The sequence below is a fragment of the Hermetia illucens genome, chromosome 4 (genome assembly GCF_905115235.1).
Source record: "Hermetia illucens chromosome 4, iHerIll2.2.curated.20191125, whole genome shotgun sequence".
Taxonomy (NCBI): Eukaryota; Metazoa; Arthropoda; class Insecta; order Diptera; family Stratiomyidae; genus Hermetia; species Hermetia illucens.
In genome coordinates this window covers 103,176,234-103,201,461 of record NC_051852.1, presented here as the reverse complement: position 1 = coordinate 103,201,461, position 25,228 = coordinate 103,176,234, and the positions used below count along the sequence as shown (strand labels likewise).

The 25,228-nt window shown below is 43.7% G+C and overlaps 1 protein-coding gene across 1 annotated transcript in view; it reads left to right on the top strand.

Moving 5' to 3' along the window:
• The window catches only part of LOC119654012, a 42,533-nt gene extending 26,039 nt beyond the window's left edge, over positions 1-16,494 (top strand). The window contains exons 4-6 of the mRNA XM_038059175.1: positions 1,393-1,415; positions 15,735-15,897; positions 16,038-16,494. Coding sequence (XP_037915103.1) covers positions 1,393-1,415; positions 15,735-15,897; positions 16,038-16,234 — 383 coding nt within the window. The 3' untranslated portion in view covers positions 16,235-16,494. The remainder of the gene's footprint in view (positions 1-1,392; positions 1,416-15,734; positions 15,898-16,037) is intronic.
• The last annotated feature ends 8,734 nt before the right edge of the window (positions 16,495-25,228 follow it).

The following is a 25,228-nucleotide window of genomic DNA, read 5'->3' as shown; positions in this document are numbered from 1 at the left end:
GAATGTCTATAACGCTGGAACTCACGAACTAAGCATCGATCTGAGAAGGGTGAGTTCTCTGCCGCCATCAATACTGGTATTAAGAAGCGTATGCAGGTTTGTCTTTGATTACCATAAGATCTAGCGATTTAGCTTCCAAAAATATCAGGTTACTCACAAATTTCCACTCTAAATGGATTTCTGCTGCAAGAAAGTTATTCTGAAAGTGGATTTCTAGATCTATCTCACGGAAGAAGGGATCAGAGTTGTTTTAATGGGGTTGAGGGGTTAGAAGTTGCATCAACATAGTGCCAATTTGCTCATGAGGCGTTTTTATGATTCTAAAGTAAATCGATTCCCATATTTTCTCTTCCGAAGGTACTGCTGGATTGAAAAGCAAAAACAACTCAACTTAGACTACAGATTGGTTCTTCCTTTATTGTGCACAAAGCCCTTAGGAATCTGTTTGCAATATCGATGAGTTCATAGTGCTCAAATGTAGGCTCTATTGGTTACAATGTTGCACAGCCCACGGCCAGTTGAAAAGTAGATAAGGAGTCACTACTCATACTCGTCCCACTGCAGGCTGAGCATATAATTTCAAGTTTACACGGCTTCAACTCCTTATCTGATGTTTTTCCCAACCAGATTATTGGGTATTGGACATTTAAGGCAGCTCGTTGCCTTTCCAAAGTGAAATTCGCGTTGAAGAGCCACTAGCCCATCATTCGTGGCTCAGCGGGCCCATAAAACCAATTACAACCATAAAAGTTGTCTCGCATAGTCAATTAATCATCAGCATCACGTCTCATTGCATCTGGCCTCAGTCTTATGGAGCATCCATCACCACGCCACCCACATAAACCCGCGGAGAGTACCCCTAGCAGCAATTGCAGGCTTTGCAAATAGACTCAGCAGATGCAGCGTCTCCAGTATCGCGAGTAGCCAGTCGCTGCCATATACTCGGAAACGTGCATCCCCGCGGCAGACCCAGCGCAGCATCCCGTGCTGGAGCCCGATCGCAAGATCAGTAGCACGAGTGCGTTCTTTTGAAATGTACTTTCGAGCGTGCAAGAGGGCCCTCACAAGACGATCTCGCTGGAATCGGTCCGTGACTTGGATCGCGTTTTATAATACCCCGATCGGTCCACGGTGCTGGTACTGCGGCTGCTGCCCTATCTGCTCATCGTGTGATCCGTTCAGTGCGAGGCTCACGTGCAAGTGTTTGGAAGCTCGACCCAGTGCTCATACTGAAACAGTGAATTCCAGTGGTCCGGATCAGGTCGATACCTTACCAGTGTGTGATCAGTGAAAATGTGAACCTTGGAACCACTCTAGGTGCAGGTTGAACTCCCGATTGAAGGTCCTGGCTCTCGAAGCGAATGCCTATAGAACTTACTGTTTACCCCACAGCGTTGCAGCCATTGAAATGTAAAGTGAGTGAAAAAGGTTTCGTAGCTAACACTGAGTTTAATGGACAGTACTTTTCTGGAGCACGCAACTAGCCCTTTCTAGATAAGATAATAAAATTGAAGTAAAAGTGAAATTGTGCCTGAAATTGATAACTCTAGATTTTGCACTTCTAAGTCTAATGTTCTGGGATTTTTTTTAATAAAGGTTTTCCAAATTGCTCAGCGAACTAAATAAAAAATTCTGCAAATCAACAGAACCGCGTATTGAAAAGTTTTATAATTTTTATGCATCTTTCGTTCAGAAAATTTATTCATTTTCATTCGTAATGTTTGTGAAGTGTTAGTGGCTAATAGTTTTCCAAGTAGAAGTGGAAAGACCTGAAACCATTAGTTTTTTATTGCTTCGTAGCTACGTGATTCCTGGCGTGGATGCACACTTATATATGATTCGATTCTAATGATTGATTTAATAACTTATATCATTCTTCATTGAGAAATCAACAGCTCTGTCGTCTTTGTTCGATATACTTCCCCCACGCTAGCCCTCAGTTCAGTTGAATTTCACGATAACTATTATATAAACTCGTATTTCTAATTATTATCGGTCCGAAGAGGTCGGAAAATCACCTGTGAATTCGTCATCCAAATACAGAAATGGTGAACAACATGGGGGTCGAAAACTATAGGGCACCCTAATCTAAGACCCCCAAAAATAGCCGGTTCTATCTCTAAATTTTCTGTTTAAATTGCCGAACAAATATGGCCCTTCACGAACTTGTTCCTAGCTAGAATCAACGAACCACTGTCAATTTCTAAATCAATAGTTACAGATATTTATGGTTTCTCCCCCTACGCCTTTATGAAACAATGGTCCTTGCATACCCAATTCCCAATTCGACTCAGAGGCTTCTACCTTGAGGTTCGGGCCCCGCAACTGATTGTCTTGCAAAAACCTTCCGAAATACATGTTTGGGGAAAAAAGCTGAAAGGTTTTCCCCATTGTATCTTTTTGAAAGTGTTTCCCTTCCTTTTGATTAGCGACACGACTCTTACTGTCCAATTACTATGAATAAATATGTTCTTTTTGGGAAAAAAAGTTGGTCAGTGCCGAGTGTTTCTGTTATTGTTGTTGATTGGCGTTATACTCGTACTTTCTCGGCCACTATATCTCAATCTCTTTCTTGTTTTTTTTTCTCGGATTTCAAACACAAAAGAATGTTATTGTTGAGTCTAGAGTATGTTTATTAGCGAATCTTTTTTAATGAAAACAATTGGAAGATTTCCCCTCTTTAGGCTAAAGTATTTTTTTGGCCACATATGCCATATTTAGAGAACCATTTGATCGCTTCTTCCGTGCAATATCTTCTGGATTTTGGATTTTTATTGGCATTGCTTTTTATACCACGATCCATGTGAATCAGTGTTTGTAGCTTTTAATTGAACCACATTTATTCTAGAATGGTAACAATCAGATGGATTTCCACTTCGTCGTGAAAAACTATTGAGTCCCATCACCATCTATCACAACTACAAAATATCGATTTGTCCTTTAACCCACCAACAATTTAGGCTACCTTCTACTTCTAGGTATTCGAGTCTCTCAATTGGTATTAGATATTTCCCCACGTGTTGTTTGGGCGAGGAGTCTTCGCCAGAGGCTTTTTTAATAGATACGGTAGGTTAATGCATTTACGCACACAGTGTTGGACTCCCGGTTCGGTACATCGTCGGACTACCAACTAAACACCTCCCCATCGTCAGAGAGCTAGCCTGGAACCGTTTGTCACATTACTTCGGTCTCGTCCCCGAACACTCTCGCCTTGCGGAACCTTCAAATCAAGGAATTCCTTTCACCAACGGGAGGGGAGAGGAGAAAGGGAACTGTCAGTTCAAGGAACCCCCTGCCATCCGGCTCCTCCACCGGTCGAGCTCTATCTTCTTAGCAACGAGAAGGGCCCGAACGTAATGGGCAACACGGTTCCACCTGTCAGCATTCCTCGGCATCTCTTCGACAATGTTGTCTAGAGAGAGATCCCCTGTGTTTAAGTAGAGCTGCAAACGAACCCCATCCCACCTTCCAAAGAAAAAAAAGTGTGGTGGGCGTCGTCCACAACTCCATTGCAAAACACACAATCCGGAAATCGCGCCTTTCCAATCTTGTGCAGGTGAGACTGAAAACCTCCATGCCCACTTAAAAATTGGGTAAGCAAATAGTCACCATGCTTCCTATTCAGCAACACACCTAAGTTGCCGATGAGCCGCGCAGTCCATCTGCCTCTAGTTTCATTTTGCCGCGAGAGCTGCCACTCGTCTAGAGTGCCTTGCCATTCTTCGCGAGCAACCACTTCCCTTGGCTCATCTCCCTTGCGCTTGTATATGGCTTGACGCTCCTTAGCAAGAAGGGCAACGGGGATCACTCCCACGATCACCATCACGGCCGGTTCGGAGACAATGCGGTACGCAGACACCACCCATAAAGCTCCCCATCTATGTACTTGCGCAAGACGTTTACGATATACCTCCCTTTTAAGAGCGTCAGCCCATACCTCTGCACCGTAGAGCAGGACAAACTGCGTTGAACTCATCAGGAGACATCGCCTGCTAGACGTAGGACCCCAATGTTTGCCATTAGCCTACTTAACGCCGAAACTTTAGTTGCAGTCTTGTTCGCTGCTGCTTTGATTTGCTCAAAAAAGCTCATCTTTGCGTCAAGAGTCAACCCGAGGTACTTTACCGCTGATTTTGAATCGATTATCGACTCGCCGAACGATATGGGATGCAGGGTCGGAATTCTCCTTTTAGTTAGGATGACTATTTTGGTTTTTTCCAGTGCAAGGTTGAAATCATGAGTAGTCATCCATCCGCTTGCCCGTCGCATCAATATGCCAAGTCTGTTTTGGCCCTGTTCGACAGTGCGTCCAGCAACAAGCGCTGCGACATCATCTGCATAGCCGACCAGGCACGACTCTTCTGGCATGTCGAGTTTAAGTACACTGTCATAGGTAGCGTTCCAGAGGTCCCGCCCTAGGATGGATCCCTGTGCTACCTCTGACGTGACCTCCATCCTCCTTTGACCCTCTAGTGTTTCATAGAGCAGGGAGCGGTGCCTCAGGTAGTCCCTCAAAATCCGTAAGAGATAGTGCGGCACGTGGAAAGTATTGTCTAGTGTGCCTAGAATGTCTTTCCATCCGGGGAGATAAATCTCCGGCAGCACGTATCGCTTCAGCGAGTCTACTTCTGATGAGCTTTTCGAGCACTTCGGCAATTCGGGTTCGCCTTTCCCTTTATGGATCAGCGCAAGCCTCGCCACCCTCCAACGAGCAGGGAAAATGCCCTCTTTCAGGCAAGCGTTGAATGCACCGAGCAGTAGGTCTGGCCGGTGTTGGAATACCAGTTTGTATACCTCTGCTCGAATACCAACGGGTCGTGGCGCCTTTTTGTTTTTGATAGAGAGGACTGCCTGTTCCAACTCTTTTATAGAGAAAAGTGGACAGTCCTCTGCGCTCTTCGCAGCGACGTCATCATCCCATACGGACTGCGCAGGGAAGAGTGCCCTTACAATTTGATCCATCTGCTCGGCCTTAAGTGAACAGGGTTTCCGCAGAGCCCCGATTTTTCGGGTTACCAGTTTATAGTCGAGTCACCAGGGATCCCCATTCACCTCGTCGACCAGATCTTGCCAGTAGCGAGCTTTATTCTTGTTTATTGCGCTGCGGAGTCTCCTTTTGGCTGATTTGTACTCCATCATTATGGTACATGCCTCCTCCCGGCCGCCTAGACGTTGTGTTAAGCGGCGGAGCCTGTGACACTCCTTCCGGAGCTCTGTGATTTCCACTGTCCGCCAATACATGGGAGGTTTGCCGCGCGTCGATGCCTTCCTGGGCATGGAGGCTCCACAGACCGTCGTTATCAGATTCATAACTAAATTTACGACAGTGTCAGCTGCGGCGCCTCCGCCCCCAGGAGTACCCTCCAGTGTGGCCCCACCTGTGCCCAGAGTTTCGACAAACTTCCCGGTGTTCCATGCACAGAAAGATCGCCAGGGTGGCGCACACCGAGAGTTTGTGTCCACCACTTTAAAAGCAATGTATTGGTGGTCACTTGCCGAGAAGTCTTCCAGAACTCGCCACCCGTGCACCAGCAACACCAGTGATTCCGACGCGAAGATTACGTCTGGAATGCTTCCCTCACAGCCCAGGCGTCGAAACGTTGGGGTGGATCCGGTGTTTAGAACTACCAGTCCTGTTCTCGCCGCCATTTCCAGAATTCATTTCCCTCTGGAATCTATATGAGGCATGCCCCATTCAAGTGCCCTAGCATTGAAGTCACCCCTGACCAGGATCCCATCCGTACTTAAGATAGCGTCCTCCAAAGCATCAAGCCTCCGACGAAAGTCCGGCATTGTCTCATTCGGCGTAAGATAGACACTAAAAAACGTTATCCCTGAACACCGAATCCAGACAAAGCCGTCCCCTCGGCCTTGGGCAAGAACCCTAAGGTGGATGCCGTCCCGAACCCAGATGGCAGCGGTACCTGATATGTCAGGGTGCCATGAAACTGGGCCCTTGTTTTGATACTGCTCACTGATGAATACTAAATCAGCTTTGGTCTCCACAGCGAACTGCACTAGCAACTCGTGAGCGGTTGGTGCATATTGATTTGTAGGATGCGCCAGAGGCTTAGGAGGCAGACAACGGAATGGCCGCCGAACAAAGGCCATTCGGGGGAATAAACAAAAACTGCTTGAAACAGTTGTGCGACCTTGCCGATATGAATCCTTGGGGCGGAGCCTACAAGGTGGCAATCAAAAGAGTATGAAAATCGTCTCAGGTGACCTGCTCGCGTCTTCTGAAAGATATTATTGTTGTTTGCTCACCACAAAAACAGGGGAAGACAAACTCTGGTTCTGTTCAACGAATGCATAATATTGTGCCTCCAGTAGCTGAGGAGGATCTGAGGAAAATATGTAGTAGGCTCGGTGACAATAAGATCCCTAACAAAGTTGTAAAGCTGATAGTGAAGACTAGGCCCAAACTTGTTAACGCCTTTGGGGCGTGCCTAAAAAAAGACTTATTCCCTGTTCAGCGGAAAAAGCAAAAGTTGAAACCTGACGACCCAGCATCATATCGCCCGATCTGTCTGTTGGATACGATGGGGAGAATGATGAGGAGAGTCGTCTACAACAGAATACTACCCATCGTTGAAAGTAGCCAATATGGCTTGCGGAACGCTCACTCTACAATAGATGCAATAAGGATGGTATTGAATCTGGCAAAAGGTGTTCTGGTTTTTGGGGGCTGCTGTACCATTATTTATCAAATACCTGAGGGAAATGATTGCTGCCAAACTGAGATTTAGTGAACACCTAGATTATAAATGTCAAAGGGCAGCCACTGACACCGTGGCACTTGCAAAAATGTTGTCCTATATTTGCGCCCTGAGTGGTGCGATCCATTCTGCTTTACGCGTCACTTGTGGCGACATTTGCTTACCGGTTGATGGCTTTGAAGGTGCTGTGCAAGACGTATGGAGGGGCGCACAGAGTACAGGAATTCGGAAAGGTCAGAGTTGGATAATCTTTGTCAACGCAGATGCGGGTTGCTGAAGGCACAAACCCATTCTCAACATTAGAGTATGGCTTGAGCGGAAGCCTGGGGAGAGCAAATACAATATTACCTTTGGAAATCGAAATGAAAGTAGGTATACTAACCTATTCCGTATGTTTGTACATTTTTTTCCAATCAAATATAGTCATATGGGGTATTAATTAAATGGTCTCGATTAGTAGTAGTACTTCCCGGAGCTGGTCTTAGTTTTGACATTTGTTGGAACGGTGGGGAGTGCGGGGGATCGAAAGTAATCATTTCTTTAATGGACCCATTCTTAGAAACCACCCAACCGAAAGAACTGAAAAAACCAAGAGGCTGCCACTATATGGTGGCTAGGCTCCGAAAGACCCCCATGCCGATTTCTATTCAAATAAAGTTAATAATAGTATATTACTATAATTTTTACCAATTGGCTGCAAAACTCCCCTGAAATTCATTCTAGTACCACGAAATTGTAACAATGTAGGCTATAATATAGGGCGCGATCCTACCCAGTTTGGTAGAAATCGCACTACTATTAACAAAGTTGTAATAGGTCAAAGTTTACGCTTCTTTCCAAATTCAATACTGTATGTGGATATTCTCACATAATAGATGCATATTTTACGTGATACGTACTAATGGGACCAATGCGCACTCAAATGTCTTTATAAAAGAAATACACAAAACGTTTTATACCTGAAGCGTGCAGCTTCCGGTTTCCCGACTTGTATAATATTAAAAACGAATACCAATTTTGCTGTCATATTTGACCAGACCAAACAGAAAAATAGATGTAGAGGAAACACCAGTTGACACAAAAAAAACATATGTAGTTTTAACAAATTACTTTTCTGATCTTTCAGAAAAAAAAGGAATTCTACTTCTTTTCTATTTCCCAAATCAAATCGTGATGGCGGCTGATAGCCGCTCAATACATCAAAAGCTACTTTTTGTAGCATATATAGCTTTCGCAATTTATGTTACCTCTCTAAGTGTTGCTTGAGGACACCTGAAATCCTAACAACAAATGTTGAAATTATTGATATATGACTGACATTCAGCTCTTGGTGGGGTATAGCGTGTCAACCACACCTACGCGCCTTTGTTCACGGTCACCTGAAATACGTTTTAGTTCCCCCAAGCCTTGCCGAGTTGCCCGCACTCCTCCTCTACTGTTCTGCGCCAGGTGCTCTTGAGGCGACGCATTCGGCCATTTTGGGAAAGTAGGTTCTACTACATGGCGAGGCCCACAACGCAATTGTCGCCCTTCTTAATGTGTAACTTATCCATTGCCACTTCCGTCTTCCGATCATATTGTATACGGGTGACAGGCCTGAGCGTTCTTTCTTTGAAATAGTATCAGGTCAGATGTTGTAGAAAAGTGGTGACGAGCTCTCGACTAACAGTGGTGGTCACCCTCCAGTGTTTAGTCTAGTGTTCATGCACAGAACAGTTTCAACTCGATCTTGGTGTTGAAATAAATGCTTTTCCAGATCTTAGACAAAGCAGCGAATGTATCTAGCAATACCAATGCGTCAGGCGACATCCACTTCGGTGCCACCGTCGACAGAAACCATGCTTCCTAGAGATACAAATTTATCACCGCCTTCGATGCTTTACCTGTTAATGCAGGGAGAGTGCCATGGCCTGGCATACTGAGAATCTTGATTTTGTTGATGGTTTTCCAAATCCAGAGCTTCGCCAAATGGTCTATGGCTCGGTGAGATAGCATGGAGATGTCTTCATTGTACTCGAGGTGTTTGAGGAAAAATGTCATACTCCATTGAAATCCCCCTCGTACAAAGATCTAAACTCCGCTCACTGTTCCAAACTGATCCGTAGGGTGTTGAGCATTCGAAGTTTCCTTGATGCGTTCCAGGATTATTTTATCTATTCTATTTGCAACGGCAAGGGGTACGCAGATATCCTTCCAATTGTCGCACTCAAAACGAAGCACACTCTCTGGGAAAACAGTCGATATTGGACTTGGGGGTTGCAGTTCTGCAACCCTGCGAGAAGTGGCAGACCCAACACCCAAGCGAACGTAAGCGACCATCACACATCCTGGAGACAAATATTAAATCTACTGCAAAGTGGTCAATCTGATCAGTGTCGGTCAGTTGAAACCCAACTGACATTATAGCAAACTCTTTACTCGAACAATGAGCCACCAATGATGAAGTGGTGGAAGTTGCAGAAAGCCACAAACATCCCACAATTATCGTTTTTTCCACTTAGACAGTGTTTCCCCATCACATGCTCGAGCAAGGTGTTGTCAAAGCCCAGCTTGACATTCAGATCACCTATTACGATCACAATGTCACCTTTAGAAAACCTCTTTTGAACTGCGTGCAATTGCTCGTGGAAAGGTTCCTTTCCCACTATACTGGAAGTCTTCGTTGGTGCAATTGACATGCTCTTTACTCCAGACTGGAATCTTGCAGTTAGGTTCCTATCAGAAACCCCAGGTCGAGAGATCGCACCTTACAGTAGCCGCCAGAAAACATCCGACACCAGATTGCGTCTGGCTTTCCAGAGTACAAAAGTACATTACCTTTAGTGTGGCAAGAGGGAAACGAATTCCAGCATCTTACTTCGATTAGACCCCAAATGCCCAGCTTATATTGCTAGAACTCTAGTTGGAGGAAGCAAGCATCCTGGTGACCCCGATACAGTTGTCGAGGAACGGGCACTCATTCCAGAGACTAATCATAAACCCTTTTCAGTAACCAAATGTCTTTGGCATCAAGTCAGCATCTATCCGAAGCGTTGTTGACGTTTCGGTCTCAGTGAAGTTCCGAAATTCGGAATTTAATTTTTACAAAATTTTATATCTTCTTTTAACTTTAAATAATAATAATCGTTGGCGCGACAATCCATATTGGATCTTGTGTTAGAGCACTTCATTCAAGACCGTAACGGTACACTACAAGGACACTGTAAGAGGCAATCAAATACAATTGCATTATTGTCATAGTTGATATGGTTAATCATAACAAAACTTTCAACACAAAATTTATACTCAGCAGCCCTGACTAGAGTGAAGTGGAAAGCGACCTCTAAGGATGCCGACCGATATGTTCTCATAGACTTAGTGATGCACCTACAGGCCAGAATACCCTTACGCTATGGCGGTCTTGTCTAATATCACCACCAACTTCTAGATGAGTCACGTTATTTCTCAGGTGTTCTCCTAGAATTCGTTATTATTCTAATCTATGATCCGACATAGAGAGTTTCTCTCAAACTTTCCACGAAAGTATACTCTATATGTTTAAGGCGTCTTGACTAGTGATAGACTGTTGACATATTGTGTATTTACATTACAAATTTAAAAGTAAAAATAAGGATTAATTTCTTCGTTGGGATCGCCGCTTCTCCAAATCTCGTTGTGTGCGCTCTCATCACAACCGAGAAGAAGTGGTAGCGCCACGCTCTAACAGAAGTTCGATACCACACCCACCTTACGAGTTCTCCCTTGGATGGCCATGATGTCTCCAATTAGTCTCTCTGGAAGACATATGTATTTTAATTTGGGATTTAGGGCAATGTAAGCTCTTGCTTATTGACAAGGGAAGCCCCAAATTACCTTCTTTTCTTGGCAGATCATTATAGACCCAAGATGCAAAGGTATTGCTGGAAGAGGTTTACTTTTGCTATCTTAGTTCTGATGATTGGTTCCATTAATGATTTGACCTCTTCCTCCTCTTCACTTGTCACACACACTTGCCAATGCCATTGCCAACCCTTAGGAGATCTCGTCGTAAAGCGCATGAAACCGACTCCCCTCATGGGTTCCTTGGGCTTCTGGAGAACTCGTATTAGGAGAGTAAACAGCATGTGACCGTGTTTCTCAACCATATTCGCCCAATACAGACACAACAGAGGCTCATTATCTTGCAAACTCAACCCAACGCGCGCATATATGTTTCTTTCCATAAATTTTTTTGCGTAATACGTTACACAGACGTTTTCGATAGTTTTCACATTATAACACATTAACATTATAATGTTAAGCGTCGATCCTCGTCGATAATTATCGCCCGCCACGGTAGAGGCGTTTGTTGACCCCGTGGACGTACGCGGTCGTCCCGCACGTGCATCATTTTCCACCGATTCTTGACCCGCCTTTAAATTTTGCCGAGCACCTAAAAGTCATGGAGTGATCCAAGGTCTCATCACACACCTCCCGCAACATATAAATTTTCACATTCAATTTTTATAAATGACCGTTGATGGAGTTTCGTTATGCGTACCGACGACATTTTTTTTCACTCACGCAAATGAGAGTACTTCACATAGATCGTAACCGGTTGCCGAACGAAACAGACTAGCATTTTCAGGAGGCTCACGGAAACGTTTTAGTATAAGATCATCACATTTTGTTTGATTGCACCGTGTGTATAACAGCGCTCGTTGTTACTGATCAACTTCAGAGATCAGCCATCCAACACGATTGTGAGGAAGTTTTTTTTGCATTCTGCTTTGCTTTTGAAAACCTTCGACAACCTTTGTGGAGAGGCAATTATCAAATTTAGAAGCTTATTTATCGATGTGGTTTTGGAAGATAGACTGACCCCATGTGTTCGCCTGGTATATCGTCTCCAGCGCATCTACATAGTTGTGCTTCCTTCCTGCCGGCCAATTTTGAGACTCAGCCCTGAACCATTCCGCCGAGTTCTCCGTCAGGTAGTCTACCAACATCAGACCTGGTCGAAAGCGTATGTCGTCAAACACAAACATATCATCCCATCCTTTATATATGCACCCATTGATAAAACTTTCGATGTGTAACAATTTGCTCCGAAAGTGATCTAGATAGAATAGTCAGTCAGATACCTTTGCCCACGCAGTCCGCCACAAATAGTCCGCATTTGCACAATAAGGTTGGGCCTACTCATTGAAGAAACCAGGTATCAGTGAAGTTTCTTTTCCACAACACTTTGGATTTCGACTTTGTATTTTTCGACTCTACATCCTACTCACAAGCTTTGATTCCAGACTTTACACTTAGCAAAATCTGTTTAAATTGATGTCTAGAATTCCCTTCCACAAGGACTAGAACATTACCAGCGAACATGCTTAATCCAAAGACCTCAGATAGACTCTTGAGATAGTCATCCAGTTTGACAGGCTTCTGTTTTCCAAGATTTAGCAAGCGATGAACAAATTGTTGGAATATGGTCGTTGGTCAGTTGCATCATCTTTCCGTCGACTTCTAGGTCGCTTATGATAACAGAGCAAGGTTAAGCGGTGCGCGTCCCCATGAGAGAATTCGGTATCCCGACCAAAAGGATAAGACTGACTGGACAGACGCTGACCAATGTGCCGGGCTAGATAAAAGCAGCAGGATCACTCTCAAGACCATCCACCATTAGCAACGGTCTAAGACAAGGGGATACCCTATCATGCATTCTCTTCAACTTGACCCTGGAAAACCTAATCCGTGATGCTGAAGTAAGTGAGAGGAACACCACCCTCTTCAAGTCCACCCAAATACCGACCTATGCTTGAAATTATGGGAGAAACAACCTACAATCTACTTTCACCCGAATCGAGCAGCCGACGATTGGTGCGAGATCTTGAGCTGCATATTAATGAAGGCAAAAGGAAATGCATGGTAACGTCAGTACCAAAGACCAAACAAGCAGAGATCTTGATAATTCCTCCTATTTAGACTCGAACATCACAACCGATAACAGCTTTGACAATGAAATCCGTGCACGGCTGCCAATAGAGTCTATTTCAGCTTACAAAAACTACACTACTATAGGGTCAAACCTATTACTGTACAAGACAATGATCTTGCCAGTCCTTATGTCCTTATGACCTGGGTCCTTAACAAGAAAAATTGCTAACTCTTGGCCGCATTCGAGACAAGAATCTTTGGAGGATGGAAGAAGCCTCTATAACGATGAAATTTATACGCGATACCACGACCGTCTAGTTGTGAGTAAAATCCGCGCCAATGGTTGCGTTGGGCGAGTCACGGTAATCCGTACGGGTTAGGAAGATCCTGCCCGATAAGTCTATAAGGGCGTGGCAGAGCCTGCCTGAGTAAAACGGGTATGTTTGGAGTTCCTTACTAAGGCATGCCTAGGCCGAATACCAGTTGTTGCGCCGTTAATGATGCTGATGAGGTCTGGAAGACAGAACCAGAAAATATAGTTGCAATTAAGGTATAATAGGGTGCATTCAGTGTAGAAAGGAGGGACTGGGAGAGGCTTGAAACACACGGTTTCAAGATCAATCGATTGGCGATAAAAGTGTAAGCTAGAGAAACCTCATCTTCTTCACTGTTCAAAGTAATACCTACTTTAGATTCATGATAGGAGTCGGAAACTGATTTTAATGGATAAAAATTCTGACAACGTATGGGTAATTTTGTTTTCAACGAGTTTCACCTCTGGAAGAGAAAACAAGTGGAGAAACCGAGGGCTGGACACTCCGGGTACAAACAATTTTGCGCTTTTCTTCCTATTTATAAGTAGAAAACTATCTAATTCTGTACTAGTTTTCAAGACATTTTTCGAAAATAATCCATAGCAAGAAAATTCGCTCAGTACTACTGGACTTTTCATTTTAATTTGATTTTATGATTGTGATGCCCTATGCATCCGTAGTGTGGTGGGTTAAGATGAGACAAAAAGGTTTTCATCGTAAACTAGCCGCACTGCAAAGAACTGTGTGTCTGGGTATCACTGGTGCCATGAGCACAACATCCGGCGCAGCTCTGAATGCACTACTCAATTTGCAGCTCCTGGATATATTTATTCAAAGCATTGCAATGAGAGCAGCTCATAGACTAATTCGATTAGATCTATGGGGAAACAACAGATGTGGGGGAAGGGGGGCACAGAGCATTGGAAGAGCTACTGGGAGGACTGAATCCAGTTCTTACAATGCCTTCCGATTTTCGTGTCCCCGTACATCTGTTTGGTAGAAGATATAAAGTTACCCTGAAGCGTAGAGAGGACTGGGAAGGCCCAGAGGAATGCGTGGCAGGATATACGGAAGTCTTCTATACCGATGGCTCAAAAACAGAAGAGGGTTCTGGAGCAGGAGTCTACCTCTCGAATAAAAACGAGAAGTGGGGCTTTTCCTTTGGGACAATATGCAACGGTTTTTCAAGCCGAAATTTATGCGATTCTAAGGGCGGCAGACTGGGTGATTGACGAGCGGTTGAAGGGCAGGCGCATCGCAATCTGCAGTGACAGCCAAGCTGCATTGAGGGCATTGAGTTGTCCTTTGATCACCTCGAAAATCGTTCAGGAATGCAGAAACGACACAGTGGAACTACTCTGAGTACCTGGTTACTGTGGCGTAGAGGGAAATGAAATCTCGGATGCTTTAGCGAAAGAGGGGTCAATCTCACCTATGCCGGGACCGGAGCCAGCAATTGGAGTATCAGTAGCATTGGCTAAGTCTGTTTTCAAAAACTGGGAACAAGCTTCCCATAATGACAGGTGGCAGAGCCTAAATGCTGCTCGACACACTAAACTTTTCCTGCCAGAACCGAACATACGTACCGCAAAGTTTATCCTGTCGAAAAGCAGGAGGACTTGCAGGTGTGTTGTGGGCATTCTGACAGGCCATAATTCACTAGCTGGGCATATGTTCAGAATAGGAATTACTCAAGATGGTACGTGTCCCTCCTGTAATAAGAAAGCGGAATCCACGGAACATTTCCTATGTGAATGTGTCGCCTATGGACACATGACTATATTTGGTGAAAAAACAATTCACACTCCTCTTGTGCATGTATGGAGGCTCTCTCTTAAATTCCATGTAGAATGATATAACTCACTGTGTGTGTGAGCGTTCACTTTTCTACCAAATTTGGTGTTAATCGGTGTAACAGTTTCTAAGAAAAATGCGTGTGATAGACAGACAGACAGTAAACCGACTTTTGACAGGCCACAGATAAGATCGTTAATAAAAGACTCATATTTTACGGGCACTATGGCAAAGATTGATAAAAGTGCATGTAATGTTCAATTTTTTTTTTAGGAAATAAGAAAACTTCTAATGATTCTCAACATGTCGGATGTAACATTAGCCTCAATTTACCCTTTTTCACAACCATCTGGACTGTTTTCTCGCCCATTTTAGGAATCTAAGTAAATAATAGGGCGAGCGTTTCCACTAAAACCTTCGTACGATGAATGTTCCTTCATCAAGGCTACTGGAACGCACACATGACGACTGACTATTGTTGGAGCATACAGAACAGCTCTCCGCCTTCACCTTTAAAAGGGAAGTCAAAAAAGAAAGTTTTTCAACTTAAGAACTGAATAAAATCGGTCATTTTTCAAAATCCTCATCATTTTATTTGAGTAGATATCGGTATTTTGAGGCCTAAATATCATAAAGAGGCAAATTCGGAATTTTTTAAATTTTTAGGTTAGATATTTTCTGACGATAACTCCATGAAATACGTGAGCACTCCCCCTTTACAAAATATGTCAAAAATAAGGCCAGGGTTGGAAAGTAATCATCGAGACTATTCGTTCGTTATAGCGCAGGACTATATTTGGTGAAAAAAGTCGAAACCCCCTTCTGCATGTGTTGGGAGCCTTCTTAAACTGAATGGAAAAAGATGCTATTTACTGCATACGTTGCCGCTCACAGTCCCACCCTTCTCACCAAATTTCATGCCAATGAGTATAACCGTTTCTGAATAGTCTGAATAGTCCATAAAAAACCTTGACCAGATTAGATCCTTTTTTAATTAGACAATTTTTAATTACAGATGGCTCTATCTTTCAACTGTTCCCTCCATGCGTTACTTATCATTGGATTAATTGCAATTCTCGCAACGGAGGCTACCAGCAAAAGGTTTTGTGGACGTGAGCTTGCTGACACACTGAGAACACTTTGCAAAAACAATTACAATGGATTCGGAAGATTAACAGGTGATTAAGGTTTACATGAAAAGTGATATTTTTCTTTTTTCTTTTTATCTTCCTTCGCACATTCATTAGCTTCTTAGATTTTTAAACTATCACCCGAACCAATGGCGACCCTAACACAGTTGCTTGTCTTCTCATTTTAGCGCCTCTCCAGGGAAGCTACAATGCGCAAATTGAGGACCATAGTGTCTACGAGTACCAATCAATACCTTTCATATCAAAATTGACGGGTGGAGTGCTATCACCACGAGTTCGGCGGAAACGACACGGGGTGTCTGATGAATGCTGCAAGAAGCCATGCACCTATAAGGAGCTTTCCAACTACTGTTATGGGCCATAGTGGACCGTCGTTGTACACACGATCTCATCGAATAAATCACTAAAAGTAGTTTTACGAAACCAATAAATTTCACCCTTTTGTATTATTGTCATCTGAATTAGGGCGGCTTTGCGATTATATAAATATATCCTAGAGATTCCTATGTAAATTATTACTGATTAGGTTTTTTTATCCTTTTATTTATTGTATACTCGCATGACAATTATATTATTGATAGGTATGTATTCTATGTTTAGCAATGTAATAAAAGATGTTAAAAAGATCAAATCCTGTATTATCGCGGTATTCCTACGTTCAAATGAAGGTATTCCGCCTCCCTTCCCCTCCAATCTGGTCAGAATAAAAGGTTGAGATAAGAATGCTACTTTTAGATTCCTACCAAATCGACCTCGATTAAGTCGCACGTGTGTTCTGACTTTATTTTGGCATAGGGTCCTTCGAATTTAACTAGACCGCCTAGAAGGATGGATTTCAACTCTACGTACACAATGCGAAATTTCTGCAACCAAAATGAGTCAAATTGTCTGAATTTGAGTTGATTATGGAACTCGCAACTTAGGTGCCGAACTACTTTGAAACCTGGACAAACCAATGAAGCGTGTTCTCATCTCATACCACTTCATTCTTAGACGGCTTCCCTGTAACAACTTAACATAGTTGCAGTATTCCAGGAAAATTCATATTTTTGAGCCACAGCAGAGTCAACAGAACCTTGATATTACACCTAATTAAAAATTTCGAAATTTTTTGGAACTGCATCTTTACTGACTTTTCTAATTATATATGGTTGCCACTGACTCCTACGTGGTTTAACTTCAAATTTCTTATATTTTGATATTTCGCGCCGTCATGCGTTGCTCTGCCAATAGGTTTTAGTCATGCAGACTTCATGCTCTGGAGGACGTTGTCTTAGGCGCAGAGGGAGGAATCCTGGGTTAGGAAAGACTTCAATTCCAGGGAACTTTGATTGGGCATGCCTCACCGAGACTCCAGAGAACAACGGATTCTCGAAATGCCAGAGAAAACAGGGCTGTAGCTTTAAACACCGGATTTACACTAACGTTCCAGCACCCCAATCAATGCATCGGTGTGCACCAGCCCGGCGTTCTTTGTGTGCGTGGAACTTCGCAAAGATGAACACCGAGATATTTGTCGAAGCTTTTGACGCATGTGAAGCTGCAATGGAGGGCACTTCTGGCGAAGAAGTGCTGCAACTGTCAGTGTCATAGATTCAGCTAACCAGATAACGGCAGCCTGCGGAATTTTCATGCCCAGGAGGACATCGAAGCATGGCACACCTTCTGTATAAGAAGGAGTGTTACAAACTCCGCCACTTGACACAACGCCTAAACGAACAGGAGGTGGCATGTAGCACAATGACAGAGTGCAGCCCAGCCAAAAGAAGCAAAAGTCACCTGTGGAGAATCGGTTATAAACTGATAAACCGAAAAATCAGTGTTAAGCAGAACCCTTGTTTACTTAAGGCCGAAAAGATGGACCGTATTGTACGGGCAGCATTCCCTTCATATCCTACACAGGCTGACGACAGCATCATGAAAGCTACCGAGGATTACCCCTTTTTCTCTATAAAAAGCTGGAAGAGGCAGCCCTCTCTATGAATAACAATAAGGCACCAGGACCAGACGGTATAGCGGCAAAAATATACAAACTGGCGTCCCAACATCGGCCAGACCTACTGCTCGACGCATCCAACGCTCGTCTGAAGGAGAGTATTTTTCTCTCCCGCTGAAAGGTGGCGAGGCTTGTGCTAATAAGCAAAAGGAAAAGTGGGCATCTGCATAACGGCGACTTATTCTACTTAACACGGCCGGAAAAGTCCACGAAAAGCTCATTAGAAGTAGACTCGGTGAAGCGATATGTGCTACCGGAGATTTATCCCCAAGACAGCTTAGTTTCAGGGCAGGGAGATGTATAGTAAATGCTGTCATGCAAGTCATAAATGCGGTTCATCAAGCGGAGGCACACAGTCGCCAAGCTCGATAGATTGTACTCTTCGTAAGGGTCAAACATGTCGTTAATTTCGTAACAAGGAAAGATATTTCAGGTACACTAGACGACACATTTCACGTGTTGAGCTATCTCTTACGGATATTGAGAGTTTATCTGAGAAACAGCTCTCTGCTCTATGAGACTCTGGAGGTTCAAACGAAGATAGAGATAACTTTGGAGGTAGCGCAGTGATCCATCCTAGGGTCGGGCGTCATAGTACGGTATTCTGCTAATACATAAAAGGCGAGTTGCCCCTGGTCAACAGATGATATTGCGGCACTTGTTGCTGGACATCCTGTTGAAAGAAGAAAAAACTCCACCCTGTGGCATATATTGTGAATCGATAATCGAGCCAAAACCAACGGTTAAGTATCTCGGATTGACGCTCGACTCAAGGATGAACTTTTTCGAACAAATCAAAGCAGAAGCGACCTTAAGTCGACTAATGGCAAATATTGGGGGTCCTACATCCTGGTTCTGCTCTCCGGAGCGGAGGTGTGTTGTAACCCCTTTGCACAAGTACAGAGACGGAAAGTTTTACGAGTGGTGTCTGCCTATCTCGCTGCCTCGACGCTAAATAAGTGGCAATTCTCTTGGCAAAACAAGATGAGAGGCAGACGGACTGCGCCATCATTGACAACCTAGTTGCGTGGCTGAATCGAAAGCACGGTGAGACTGACTATTTCCTATCCAGCTCATGGCTGGCGGGCATGGATGTTTTCAGTCTTACCTACACAAGATTGGGAAGGCACAATATCCTGCCTGTGTGTTTTGGGATTCATCAACACGTTTATTTTAACACAGGGGAGGTAGTTCTCTTGAAGCAACACTGTCAGGGAGATGCTGTGGAGCGCTGACAGGTAGAGCCCTGTTGGCACTACGTTCGGGCCCTCCTTGTTGCAAAGAGGATAGAGCTAGACCGGTGGAGGGGCTGGATGGGGACCGAGGAATGGTTCCCTTCCTCCTCTCCCCTCTTGTTGATGAAAGAAATTTCCTAATTTGAAGGCTCCCGAAGGCGGAAGAGCGGGAGGGCTCCCCCGAAGTAATATAACAAACGGTTCCGGGCTAGTTCTCTGATGACGGAGATGTATAGTTAGTAGTCCGTGGTGTACCGGCGCGGAAGTCCTTCACTCTAGCCATTAGTTTTACCGGAATTCCCGTCCCGTCTAGAGTATTCCAAATATACTTCTATCTACGCTATCAAAGACCTTGTCGAAATCAAGAAAGAGCAGATGAAATGAAGATCTGAACTCCGAGCACTATTTCAGAATGATCTATAGGGTTTTGATGTCGTCAGAGGATTCAAAGGAGAAACCTGTTCTCTGTCAATCAAACTTTCGAGATGTTATTTAATAACGTTTTAGTTACTATCTTAGCAACCGCAAGACACATGCAATAGCCCTTCAACTGCCAAACTCTAAAGTCTAGACGAATGTACTTCTTTGGAATCTTAACGACCAACCTCGTCTTATGTTGTCTAGGCATTTCATCCCCGAGAGGTGAAACTTCACGTGAAGTTATATAACTGAGAACGGGGATAATGTACTCCTTCCACCTCTCAACTTTGTGAATAAAGAGCGCTAACACATTTAATTTTACCATCGAAACGAACATCCTGAAGTTCTTCCATGATGCAGAATACAGCAGCTTTTGCTTCCTGGCCAGCTCAGTAATAAATTCCCTTTCATCATAGAGAACGCTTCCCTGCGCTTTAAGAAATTAGGATCGTATGGCACCGGATCAAAACAGCGGAGCGCGCTGAACTACCACTTTGGCACCAGAAAATTCCTGCCCATTTCCACAGTTGGGTTTGCGATTTTGTAGATAACATTTCCGTGCACGTTTGGCCTCTGTGTGTCATTTAGTTAGATTCTGTATTCTCCAAACCTCGGAATTAGTATAAAACAGTAGTTGTAATAATACTTTCAGGACAAGGATGAGCATATTCTTCATGAGAACAGTAATACAGTGCGTTTTTGAGACCAAAAATTTACCTTTACAGCTTTCTTCTAATGTAATCATACTTCTGGCCCCCATCATAAAGCTCCATAGGTAATCATAGGTCTCTCACAATTTTATAAGGCCCAGTATATTATGTGTGGTTTTAAACTCAAAGTCAGTTCTTCTTCAGAGAGTGCTCGCTTACGTTTGTTTATTATATGCTCGGAATATTTACTCCAATTGGGTTTTGTATCCAGTATTACTCCTAAATATTTAGCCTCATTCGATAACTCAGATACGAGTTCGAACTCATACACCTTCAGCTTTCTTCAAAGGCTCGGAGACAGATTTAATTGGGGTTTATTGTCGGATACCCCCAACCACACTAGCCTTCCATTAACCGTAAAACTCGAACACCGACATCATTAGCATGTTTTTGGGCGTAATACCTGCTTGGTAAGACCGACATACTGTCAGGTCCCACAGTACTGCTGACAGAACTTTCCCTTGTAGACATGGTTCCACCTAAATGCACTTGAGTCAGCCTAGCTTCCAACAGCGATTATAATAATCTACATGTAGTCCTTCCTACACCAAGTCTTCTGTCGGCTAATATTATAGACTGAAAATGGTTAACATTGTTAAAAACCCCTGCTATTAGCGATTAGCATTAAAATAGCTGACTATTTGTTGTTAAAAGCGGTTTTATTCTTTGTTACTAGGTCCAAATTTTCCAGGTTGGTAAGAATGCTATTTGGGGAGCAAAAGTAGGATAGAAAGATCAGAAATACTGCGAGACTGCACTTAGATTTGAATTTAGTAAATGTGCACGTCCTGTCTTGCCGAAGAAGATATCATACGGAGATATTCGGAACAAACTCCCATCCTTATGCTCGCTCGACTTCCTTATATACATTAAACTCTCCGCTTTCAAATAATTTGTCCAAACATTTTTTTACTGATCATTGCACCTAATTTTGTGAGATATGGCAACATTTTCCCTTTTTATAAGCATAAGTTTAAAACTAATTTCCTATTGTAAGTAGCCATATCAATTTTCTGCATTTTTCTCAACAATTTCCCTTTATTGCCAATAAACCCAATACAAATTAAAAGGTCTGCTAGATAACGCTTCTTATCGAAAAACACCTGGGAACCACAGATTCGCAAGAAAAACTGCCCTCGACTTTTTTGGCCGCTATTGCTTACGTTTCTAAGACCGGCTAGTCTTCCGTCCGCCAGCAAAGAATTTTCGACTAATATTGCGTCTTGACCATCGGCTCTAATTAAGGAATTGAATGCTGCTATTGTGAGCTGTCTTCAGCTTTTTTTGGTCAAATAAAATATCCCTGAAGGTAAGCCAACAGAATCGAAGGTTATCCCCCGACTCCGGCTTCAAATGCTTTTAAACTATCGTCACTTATTCTAAGAACAGGCCTAAGCCTGGTAAATGGCTTCTCTGGGCGGTTCACATCCAAGATGTCCCTGTTCGGTATCCAGGCAACAACCTTGCGCATGCAATAGTAGCATCTCAACAGCAATATCGTGACCCCACCCAATCGCTGATCCGAGTACCATCATGCAGGTAGCTACTCATGAACTGTGACTGAGCATCTCTCTGGACTGTCTTCCCCTCTTGGAAGTTAGTTTTGCCTGCACAACTGACATTGTCCAGGGCACACATTTCCCAAAATATTTTCTTGTCATTGATCTGCCAGGTTTTCCTTCTGGGAAATTTTCACTCCTCGGTTATTTAAATGCAGTTTGTAGTATCCACATTTTGATCCCAGAGTATAACGGTGTTTTTTGATCCCCGTAATCAGTGGCTCATGAAGAAAGGAACACTGCAGGGAGCGCAACACCATTCATCCCTAGTTCAATTCATTCATGGTCTTTGATCTCCGTTTAGCTTGGACTTTCCCTTGACTTCGCTCCTAAGTGGTTTCCTAAAATAAGTTCCTTACTGAGCCCCCTACAACAGCACAGAGGGGTCTATCACTAAAAGCAACTGCATTTGAACAATCTTAATCGCCTGATTAAAATGCAATTTGATACGCGATGGTAAACTCACAGCAGCTCTGCCCCGATTTAACTGCAGTTTGGTGAAAAGTATACGTGGTGCTTGGTTGCTTGCCGCTATCTTAGTTTGGGAATAGAACGGTAAGATCCACGAACTCTGAACAAACCTCCTGGCAATATTAATGAGAATTCCGCCGTCATCAAAAATGCTTTTATCTCTGGAAAGGGTGAAGTTATTGACAACGTTCCAAAAGGCCTAGCAACGGAAGTCTGGAGGCAATGAGGTGATGAATGTCATCGTTCGAGTACAGGTGAGTAATACACACTAGACAAGATAAAAGTAATTCCAGAATTGCGTTGATTTGACAAGCAGAAGTTTATGCAAATAACAAATATTTCGCTACCATATACCACGACCCTTGTGATGCAGGTGGCCGTAAGCCTTATGAGGGATGTTTACGATGATGAATAGCTGAATAGTTGGTTCTCAACCGTATGATGTCCGGTGAAGCTCCACCTGTTAGTGATGATGTGTCATTCCAGCTCTTGTAGTTTCCACTTATCCGGAAATCTTGCAAATCTGAGAAGGAGTGGAAGAAAAGCACCAGTTTGGAAAGTAGAAGAAGCATGACCTCTCTTAGACTTCGCAATGCGTACCGCGGCGGCCAGAGTGGTATAAGCCCCAGAATGAAACGTGGATTGGTAAACACGATGAAGCATAAAACCTGGGAAACAACTGCTGAACCAACACCAATAGCTCTACTACCTAGTTTTCACCTCCACGTGGTGGTCGGTTAGAGTTCTTTCTTAATGAAAAACTGCAGATGTGTGGCGCGGCAGGAAATTTATTTCGAATGTTGCGTATCAATATCGTGGTTGTTAGAACTACTTGGTTTGCGCGGAAAGCGGTCCACAAACCAACCAAATTGACTACGTGTTAATTGAACGTCGCCACCTCTCAGCCTTGACGAATGCCAGAACATATAGGGGGGCTAATATAGACTCGGATCACTATCACCTTGACATGATGCTCCGAGCTCGAATAACAACACCACCTCGAATCTCATCTGACAATAAGGCGAGAGTGAACATTGAAGCCATCCACAACAAAAGGGGTAATGGATGCCGTGACAAGTCTATGAACTCGAGAAGTATAGGTAAAAACCGCACCAGGCGCGGAAGTTTTATCAACAAGTCGGTAGGATGAAAAGCCTTATACAACTCGATACTCATCCAGCCGATACAAAGAGGGAATCTGATTTTCGAGAGAATGGGCAAATTGGAGCGACGGGTTGAGTAATTTGTTGAATTGAATTGAATATCGTTGATGGCCAAAATGCTAGAAAGCAGGTAAATAGAAGTACCGACAGGTACAAATTCTATTGTCATGAACACCACTCAAGGCTGTCCACAGGGTGGGGTACTATCGCTGCTGATGTGGAGTATGGTAGTGGATGAATTCCTGGACGTGTTAACAAATACTGGAATTCAAGTCCAGGGTTACGCGGACGACATTGTTTTAATCTGTAGGGGCAAATATGAAGATACCCTATGTGATAGAATTCAAACTGAACAAAGGCTTACTAGTGTCTGGTACGGATCAACCCAGCCAAAACCACCATAGTACCATTCACTAGGAGGTGTAAGCTTGATCACCTGAGAGCCATAACATTACATGATATGGAGGTGAAACGAGAAACAGAGGTCAAATATTTGGGAATTACACTAGACCAAAAAGAGGGAGCGGGTGCCGGTGTCCAAGGAAAATGTACTTTGAGCCAATGGGCAGGTACACTAGCATATTCCAGGCGGAAATATACGCCATAGACAAATGTGCCTTCTTTAATCTGCAAAGGAACTACAGAGGGCAGAACATAGCTATTCTCACCGATAACCAAGCAGCGATCAAGACACTTAAATCCAACCAGGTGAACTCTAAACTGGTGTGGGTATGCCTTGAGAGACTGAATACACTCGGCTCGTCCAAAAAGGTCTGGATACTTTGGGTTCTAGGCCATGCTGAGTTGGAACGCAACGAGGCATCGGACGAACTAACCAAGAAGGGAGTAGGGACGCCTTCACACGCGCCAGAACCCTTTTGTGGAATCTGAAACGGTTTCATGGCTATGAATCTAAGAAATGAAGGGGAACGGTTGAGGGAACTATACTGGGCGGGCCTACCAAGGATGGAGCGGCCCAGGGTACTTATTGGGGGATACGAACCCATACACACAAAGGATTGCTTAAACCTCACCAAAAAAAACCTCCGAATCATAGTGGAAATTCTCACTGGTCATTGTCGGCTGAACTATCACCTAGGGAAGCTAGGGATATCTACGGATACTGCCTGCAGGTTTTGTGAGGAGTATGACGAAAGGGATATCTACGGACACTGCCTGCAGGTTTTGTGAGGAGTATGACGAAACCTCTCTATACACGTCCTGGGACAGTGTCCGGCACCTGTGCAAAGCAGGTCGAGGCATCTGGGAGAACACTTAATACCAGATGCAAAGCTGAAACATCTGGAAGTAGGGAAATTCCTGAAATCCCTGACGGTTATAGGCCTGCTTGAGATGCTATAATCAATAGGTACACTATATCTAGTAAAATGGGCACAATAGTTCTTTAAGGACGCGGTGCGACTTTCCCTTAACAGAATAATAAAACTAAATATCGATGAGTTGGAGGTCTTGCTATCTGAAAATGACGGACAAATGTTGCCACCACCAATCGTAGAAGTCCGTGCAATCCATCGACTAAAAAATCATAAGTTGTCTAAAGCCGAGGAAATTATAGCCGAACTGGTTAAATATGGAAGCGACCAACTGCATCATGAGGTTCATGACCTGATGTTGAAAATTTGGGATAGCGAATCAATGCCTAATGATTGGCAACGAGGCATTATCTGTTTCATACTTAAAAAGGGAGATTATTTCGCAATGCAGCAATTATAGAATTGTCACGTTACTGGGTATCATTTATAAGATATTCTCCGCTATCCTGCTAAGCTGGATAGCCCCATAC